General features: G+C 37.2%; 1 protein-coding gene across 1 annotated transcript; it reads right to left on the minus strand.

Annotated features, from left to right (window-relative positions):
- Positions 1-1308: 1308 nt before the first annotated feature.
- Positions 1309-7858, minus strand: AGR3 (anterior gradient 3). Its single transcript, XM_010289898.1, has 7 exons — positions 7753-7858; positions 5680-5743; positions 4336-4388; positions 3611-3687; positions 3274-3337; positions 2124-2207; positions 1309-1358 (listed from the first exon to the last, which is right to left on the minus strand). The coding sequence occupies exons 1-7, from the start codon at positions 7856-7858 to the stop codon at positions 1309-1311; spliced, it is 498 nt and encodes a 165-aa protein (XP_010288200.1).
- Between the last annotated feature and the right edge of the window lie 1424 nt (positions 7859-9282).

Genomic DNA, 9282 nt, shown 5'->3' on the forward strand with positions numbered 1-9282 from the left:
CCACTCTTTCGCAATATATGCTTATATTCAAATTTCAGATAATTATGAAGACATAGTTGCAGTATAACTCTTTCATGATAAATTAATCCTTTTAAACCAAAGCTCCTGCAAAGATCCTTCCTTCATCTTTTATATGTGTATGCAGGCAGCATCATAGGAAATGGCAGGTAGCACAACAAGTGACACTGGTGCCCTGCGCGTAACATAACATACATGCTCTTACTGCGATGAGTCACTTACTGTCTTGCTCTAATGAAAAAGCACATTGCTGGGATAACAAACCATTTCAACTGACTTTTCCTTTTTACTCAAAACAGGTGTTTTGCGTGTGTATGCCCTTGCACACGGTGATCCTGGGGAAATCTTGTGAAGGTTTTGTATGTGCAGATCCCCTCACTAAGCTGCCACCATGATGTCTGGGTTAGGATGCCACAGAAAAAGAGGGGATGACTTGGGATGAACTTCGCATGACTTAAGTGGCATTTAAATGAAAAAAGCTAGGACAAGCCCGTTCATTTTTCCCATACCAGACTTTACAGGCATCACTTAGCCTCAGGAGTGGAGTTCTGGGACTATCTTCGGAATTTCCACCTCTCTTGCTTCACTGTATCGTTATCGTAGTAAAACCTGTAGTTGCTATTTGATGATTATCACCTCACTGAGACCACATGCTCAGTGTAAAACATCTGCTCTGTTTTCAGCTATCAGAATGATAGTTAAAGAATTATACAGAAGAAAGCTAAGCCTAGGTCACTGTTTTTTTTCTATATAAGCTATTCCAAGATTTACAGGAAGAGCTTTTCTTTCTGATTTGCCAGCAAAGTTTCTTATCCTTTAATGAGAAATAAGTGCATAAAGCATAGGTACAGCAACAATTTACAAGCTTCTTGCAATAAAAATTAGGAGCTGAGATACTTCTATTAATTTATATAACAAATTGCAAATAGACATCAAAAAGATTGGTTGTAACTCTTAGTCAGAAGTCATAGCTGACAAAGTCATAGTTGGATTGATAAAATACAGCTCAAAGCTGCTGCACCTTAAATCATTGCTCTCAGTTATTCAGAAAACTAATTTCAGTGTTTAACAGATTTCTCCTCTTGTTTTTCAAATGGGTGCAATGGTCTTTCTATGTTTGTTCTTCAAATTGTACATACAAAATTCTTATGAAATCTGATATACCAAAGCTGCTTGGTAAGAGTTCAAAATGCTAGAAGAGACAGAAAGGTTAACTAAAATATTTAAAAATGTTATGTTTCCTAGTGCAGCTTCACCTCGTAGAGGTTATGGTCATTTCACTGTTGCTGGTTACAGTTCTGTCTGAATGAGGCGTAGTGCTTTCTTCATGTTCTCTATTACTGAAAGAAAAATAAATAAGAACTTTAAAAATGTATTTAATGTGCATTTGTACAATTAAAATACCCACCTAGTTTGATTAGTAAATTGTTCATATTGAAATTAATTTATGGTCATACATTATATTGTAGAGCTTTCTATTGTGAAAATTCTGGCATTGATACTAAAGCAGAAGGTAAAAAGTTTCATGAATCAAAACGTTTAACTTAAAGGGATTTGACAAGACTCCTTTCAACTCCCTCATTTCTCAACAGCAAGCCTGGTAATCAGATGTGACGTGCATATTTGCGGTGAGATACTGCATTGGTGTCAGATAAATGGTATAGAGTAAGGACTAGTTCAACCTGAAAAATCACATTCCTTTCTGAAATATGGGTGTTAGGTGGTACCCGGGTAGCCACCAGCATTTCTTCACTGATTCCCTCCCACCACTAGTTGTTTACGTTGCGCAGTGGGATACCTTTGAGCGTAGTGACTTTCACCATTGTCCAGCAAACTGCTCAGATCTTGAGCCTGAAAGTTCTCACCCATGATCTTTCAATTTGTCTTACCCGAGTAGTCACGATAAATTCCATAGGACAATAGGTGTGCTTAAGTGTTTTGCTGGAACAGGTTAGACTATTACAGTTTGTTGCAAATGTTCACACAGAGTCTTTATTCATTACTTTGAGATCTTAATGAATTCTCAAGCACAAATGATTGGGGTGGGGTGTATCTGGCTGCTTACAATGTGAAATGCAAAGTAACACGACAAAGGGGGCACTTACAGAATGGTATGTCTTGTGGTTCGTAAGTGTAAAGCCGGTTGGAGTATCTTCCTGTGATATCAGCTCTTACAGTGAGAGATGGGTCTGAAAAAGTAATCGTATGAAACACTGCTTTCCATTCCCACAGCAGCTGAGTGCAATGTCCATGGCACTACTTTGACAGCCCCGTTTCTGAGCTGTTCTGATTTCATCAACAAGACAATTACGAGGCCGTTACGCTCTGTTCCAACCAACTGCATTTTACTTGGAGAAATCCTGAACAAAAGCTGATGCTCATTTTTATATTATGCAGCTATTTTTAAGTGATAGATTACACATGCATTTCATCCATATTTAAAGCAAAATATCCTGTTTTACAAGTTCTGGGGTTACATCAGGAGAGGCCAATTTGACTGTATACACGCATAGTGGGGGTCATGCGTATCTAATGCAATATTAGCATGACCTACCTAGAGCCTTCAGAATGAAAATCTTGTGATTTTTAATGTTCCCATCATGGGATTGAGTTGTTATGGACTTCTCTTCTCCCCATTCCTCTTCCAAGCTTTTTGTTAATTAACTGACTCCTGTTACTACATTGGTCTCTGACTGTGGGCTTCATCTCACATAGCTTTGGATGCCATCACAGAGGTAGTCACTCCAGGAGACCTTGTACAGTCAGTGAAAAGGAACAGGCACTCTGGGGCATGGTTCCTTTGATCTATTCCAGAAATAGGCTTTATGATGGGATAAATCATTCCTTAGGTGTCACTGACTATTGACTTGTTCTGTGGTAATGTCCACACTGTAAACATCTACATTGAGACAGATATTTGACTGTTTTCAATAAAATTTGTCTTATAACAGCACTAGCAAGAAGCACGGAGAGCAAAAGCCCAGATGCTAACCGATATTTAAGCATCTTGCCCCCAAGCACAAATTTGGTACCCTCTAGAACATATCTGTAACCTGAGGAAGTTTATGAGTGTCAAAGCCTGTGACAGAGGGAGAACTGAACTCAGATCTGCCAAGTTCTAGACTAATGCCACGGTAATGATAAATTTAGAGGTATTTTCCTTTTGCAAAATGAATCCTTTTGGTGTCCCCAAAGGAGGACACTAGCATAGGTTCAGATATCACGTCTTTAAAGATACATAAATATTGTACATACCTATGAACATGATTCGAGGCACGTATTGTCCATCAGGTGACAGGTTTTTATCTGTGGTTTCATGCTGGCAGAGAAATTAAAATTATTATTAAAATAATTTATTAAAATATTTCTATAAATTTTGCTGAAGTAGTACCACCTGTGAATAGTCTTATACCAGAGGAGAAAACCAAAAAAGGTTCTACTTGTGAGTGTATACACGTGCAGAAATGCCTGTCATTACATGTAACTGAAATGCCAGAAGTATTTAGCTAAAATGACATGAAAAAGCAAGACAACTAAGTAGAAAACACAGGCCAAAAAAAGATACCAGTCAAACCGCCCCAAACCCTCATACCATGAGATTCAGCATAACGAAGTTATTTTGGGCCATTTCCTGTATCTCTTCATTTTCTGCAAAAGCTTTCTTCAGTGCTAGAAAAGACACAGTCATTTTGAAGTCCATCTCAAATACTGCCTTTCCTTCTGCATTTAGGCAGCACGTTGGCTGGAGACTGGCCACATTGTTCCTGTCTCTGCTGATTCACATTCCTGAGGAGACACTTAAGGGCTCTATCACTGCTTTTTGTTTTTTTGACCCATGTCAGTACAACCTCCCGGCTATGAAAATGGAAGCTCTTTTCTGTTATTTATGAAGCCTGTCGCCTCAATGGATACCATGTCTCAGCTTGACAAAAGTGCATTATTCTCAGAAAATTCTTATTAGATCGATTTCAGCAGCCCTGTCCTTGTCTCCTTCTCTAATTACCAGTTCAGGAGAGCCAAACAGTATTAAATCTGTTCAATGAGTCAGTAACAAATCTGTGTCTCTTAATTTAAACTGACGAGTGCTGCACTGGGGATAGCCCGAGAGCAGCACTGAATATTTTTCATGTTCTTTGTTGGATCGGTTCATGGTGCAGTTTTTTTAAATAACAGTAATAAATTTTTAGATTTTCAACTACATTTTCATTTACCTGTTTCTTTAAATAATTTTGAGTAAGTGCAAGGTAAATGTATAGATATGTAGAGTTTCTTATATAAATGTTCATGAAATATTAACACTCAAAAAATCAAAATTACCTTGGCAGTATTGACAGTCTTCCAAATGATGAATGACCATCAGTGGCTTGTTACTTTATTAATAATAATAAAACATGTAGTTAGATAATTTGACAAGTATGCAAATGGATGATTTTACTAGCAGACTGGAAAAGGCAAACTGCATTTCATTTTATGTTAACTTACAGTAAAACCATACAGACATTCTGTAAAGAATTACAGACATTTTTGAGCAAGGCAAAAGAACATAATTCCTTCATAAAAGAAAGATATAGAAACTGTATTTATTTCTAAAGAGGTTTTCTAAGGTCATAGATTTTACAAGAAAAAACCAACAGTATCATCATCATTTTGCTCCTAGTTACTATATAATCAAACTGCAGAGGCATTTAATATTGCTTAAGTGTGAAGTTCGCCATGATTAAGAAAATAAAAATAATCTGTTTAAACTGGAACGAAAAAATTTTTATAAAATTGAGTTTATTGTCACATACTTCCATAGTTTTTAAGCTTGCTTGAACAGATACACAGTAAGTTATTTTTTCCTCTAAATAGTTTGGTAAAGTATGAAAATTTTACGTTTTTGGGTGTCAAAACACAAAACAATTCTGTGCATTTTCTCCTGTATTTTTTTAACAACAGTTACTGTTCAGCAAATCGGTTTCTAACGCTTGATCTGCTATCACTGTCAAAAATTGCTCAGTTCCTAGCCATTTTCATATAGGGTACATGAAATTAATTGCCTTTTATTTTAAAAATAATTTGCCTTCAATTTAACAATAGCTTATGCTACACTATTATGATCTAAAATGAACTGTAAAAGAGATTTAAATGAATATTGTTACGAATCCTCAAATATATGTTCAGGTGAATCCCAGAGAAGACTCAGATTGTAACTTTCATTTCTACCTGGATAGTGAGAAACAGTGAGAACATCATGCACACAAGCCAACTAATAAAATGTTGGGGAGAACATTAGAGGCAGTAGATCACCATGCAAGAGCAAATGTAACTGATTTCCAGCTGTTGATTAAGAAAGTAATCAGAGGTACATGACATGAAGAAAAAAAATATGTATTGTTGAATTATAATATCTACTTATCATTGCTTATTGAAATGACAATATTGCTGTTGTGACAAAGAAATAACAGCATTAAATGTAGAATTTCCTGTTGACCCATGGGATTTTTTCAGAGTCATAAGAACCCCACAATGGCTTTTATTTGTAGACACAAAATCTGTTTTATTTCATTGGGTAATCTGCAGATCAGCTGTCATGGTGTTTCTTTGTTCTGTTTCATTATAGTATATTCAGGTATAACTGATTAACAGCTTTGTCTTTCAAATTATTTTTTAATCTCTTACTTTTTTTTCGCTTGATAAAGCCCTTCTTCATAGGTTTGTACCCAGGTAATTTCATCTCCCCACCCTAGAAATATAACAGAAGGGTTAACTGGTGTCCAGGCAAGTAACATAACTTTTTTTTTTATATTTATCAGTAGTTGTACACAAATAGGATTTGGGGTTTTTAGTCAAAGGTTCTCAAACATTCTGCATATACTAATTCTATATTCCCTGATAGGTGCACCGGAAGATTAAAAAAAACCCAAAATCCAAAACCCCAGAAAAACTCAGCTCATTGTGTATCCAGTTCAAGTCCTTTGGCAAACCTGTTAGATATCTTTCTAAATACTCAGAGGTCCCTAAACCAGCACCCAGCCCCTTTATGTCTTTATATTGCTTGCTCCGTATTTCATGTAGACCCTGGGGCTTGAAAAGAAAGTTGGTTTATAAAGTTAGAGAGAAAGATAAAATATAATGGCTCAAATAAGGTTGACTTTAACATGAATGTCATTAGAACAGTCTTGGGTTATAAACTTAACTCCCGAGTAATGAACTTCAAACCCTGCAGTTGCAAGTACTTCATTTAATTAAATAATGTAATAAAAGAATGGTTGTTAAATAAAAATCTCCACTGAAAGAAAATCCTAATGAATCATCAGCTTCATAGCTCATCCATAGCTGGTGATACACTGATCTCAAAAAGCAAATTGTCCAGTTGGTTTCATGCCTTCAGATCCCAAAGACGCCAGCCCCTGTGTAGTAGATCCCTGCCTCCCAGGCAGTGTTGCTCCATTCATGATGGCCCTCATGGCAATTGTAGAAGGGTTTCTGGATCTGGACCAGGTTAAGGCTCTGTTTTTTCTGCGTTGTCTGGACAGACAGCGCTTGGACCAGCCCTGGTTATGCAGAGATTTGCTGTTAGCTTTCTCACTGGAGAATTGCTTGTGATGCTACTAGGTCATCTCTTCTTTTAGGAGCGTGGTTTTGATTACGGATCTCTCTGGTTGGTGCTGGGATTCTGGCGTGTTGACCAGTGTGTTCCCAGCCCTGGCTGAAGTCAGGTGCTGAGATAGGTGACTGAGTCAGCCAAGGTCATTCTACCACAGGTTCAAGTATACCCTTTGGTCTGTGAAAATTACAGGTAAAGTGCTCAAGGCTCTACAGCAACCCAAGAGGCCTGAAATCAGAATTAGAAAACTGACACTTGCTTTCTGTGACTGTTTTTTTCAAAATTGCCAGAGTAGAAGGGTCCTTGTTATCTTTTCATGCATTTAGGTTTAGGGGGAAAAATAAATCCCGACATAGGCAAGATAGGCAATAGCTTCCAGATTGAGGTATCAGAGGTGAGCTGTGGGATTGCAAAGCTTGCAGAAGAGGTCAGGGAGGGGGCTGGAGAGTTTTTGGGGTGAATAGGGCTGAAAGGAGAGGGAAGATGGAGAAGAGGAAAAGACCTGGGTAAGCTATTTCTCTGCTTGTATTTCTAAGGATTGGTGAGATATAAATAACTTAAAATAGGGTCTTTAGTTAACATTCAGGTTGAAAATTATGCACTGCAAGGAAGTTAATTATTCACTGCAAAGCATGAACGTGATTATCTGATGAAAAAAAGTTTTAAAAAAGTCACCCAGAAAAACCCACCAGTGGCTCAACCTGTTGCTCTGTGTATAGAAACAGGCCTGTAGAAAAATTTTTGCATGCCAAGTGGAGGTATGAAAATATGTTTCAGTACTTAATAAGTTACCATAACAAAATATCTTTTAACTGGTATATGGAAGAATATTTTTTCACCGATAGTCCTACAAGTGCATCCTGATCTGAGAGACCCAGTTTAGGTTATCTCTCCTTCTACTAGGTCACTGTGAGTTACATAAATTATGCAGGTTATATGAGGCCCTCAGCCATGCCCTTAAGAACAAACTGATGGAGTGAAATGACATGGAGTAAGAAGATGCACTACTCAGAGTGTCACTTAACATTAGAGAAACACACCTCAGGAAGTATATATATGTGTTTTCAGATGTATTCTAAATAAAAACATTTACTAACTTATGTGGTAAGATAAGGAGGTAACTACGTACACTAAATATACAGTACCTCTTGACAGTGTCTGAGGTGCTCGTTTCTCCTTTTTGATTGCCATCGCAAGGTTGGAAGAGACTGCTATTAGCAGGAGGGACAAAGCCAATGTTGAATGGGCCATTATTTCTTTGAGAAGGTCCCTTTCAACGCAGCAAGGAAACTGGAAAACAAAGCAACAGCTTTAGTCGCATGGATTTGTCACCCAGTGCTGTGTGAATCAATGTGTTAGTGCTATCCTACCAATCTATACTACAGAGGCGGTTTTGGTTATTTCTAGAAATGCTTTTCTTTGTGAGAAAAGTGCAAAATGGAGGTGCTTGATTTTATCATGCAGCACTACTTTCAGCTGTCAAAATTAGGCTGCAGGGGACAGTTCTCACTACAGTGTGAACAGCAGAACAGAGTTCATTTCAGTTCATTTCTGGCCACCCAGAGTTTGATTCTTATGAACTAGTACAATGTTGTAATATGAAAATGTCAAGACAGTGCTACTAGTTGTTCGTTCTGTTATTTTTTTAATTTCAGTGAAATGTAACAGCACGGGATCTTTTTAGGGATAGTAGGTTTTTTGGGTCAAAAGATATCTCATGATATCCTCCTTAATAAAGCAGGAAAATTGACAAGTATTTGCCTCCATGTACAATACATTTTAAATCTGCAAATCCTTCCATAATGTTGAAATTGCCATAATTTTTGTAGCCTGCACTCCGTGAACCAGGATGTTAAAGATTGTGAGATAAATGTCAAAGAAATTCCCAGCTGTTTCTCACAATGAAAACTCAAAAAATATCCCCATTCTTCATGGGATTTTAAAACTGATTTTTAGCCCAAATCCTGCTTCATAAAACAATCCATCCACGCTCCTGGCTGTTTCAGTATTCTGAAGGTGTTTGCTTCTCTTCTTGACAAAGATAGTTGTAAGAAATTCAGTAACTTCTGCTTGATAAAAGCCAGAGAGCAAAAGTGATAATTGGGGAAAGGTTTTTCTTATCAATTTTAAAAATCAAGACTTATCAATTTTAAAATTGATAAGTCTTCTTTCTGCCTGGTACAATCATCTTTAGGCATTAAAGCTCTGATATTTAGGTGGACACCTAATATTTGAATCCAGTTAAAAAATATAATGCATATAGCCCAGGATACCACCCAGTTGTCTTATCAGTTCTTGCTGGAGATTCCACTTCCCAGAGACTGAGCTTTAGGAGTTACCAGCATGACCTATTGAGAAAGTGCCTTGACTTAAATACACACAAAAAACCCCAACGCCAAAGCACTTGTGCCTGTATTGATGAAGAAAAATTCAAACTTGAATTTATAAGTGATATCCAGTATGGAATTACAGCACTGAGTACTGGCAAAAGAAGATGTGTCATGTTTCTTAGGACAGAGAGGCATGACAAGTTCAGCACCTATCAGCCTTACTTTAATGAATTCCTCAACATTAGTAACATTACTGTTAACAGTTCAATTTCTAGTGAACAAATTCAGATATTGCTTCCTGTACCTGGCAATCTCAATACAAGAAAAGTATTCCATTCAAGTGAC

The sequence above is a fragment of the Phaethon lepturus genome, unplaced genomic scaffold (assembly GCF_000687285.1).
Source record: "Phaethon lepturus isolate BGI_N335 unplaced genomic scaffold, ASM68728v1 scaffold6136, whole genome shotgun sequence".
Classification (NCBI taxonomy): domain Eukaryota; kingdom Metazoa; phylum Chordata; class Aves; order Phaethontiformes; family Phaethontidae; genus Phaethon; species Phaethon lepturus.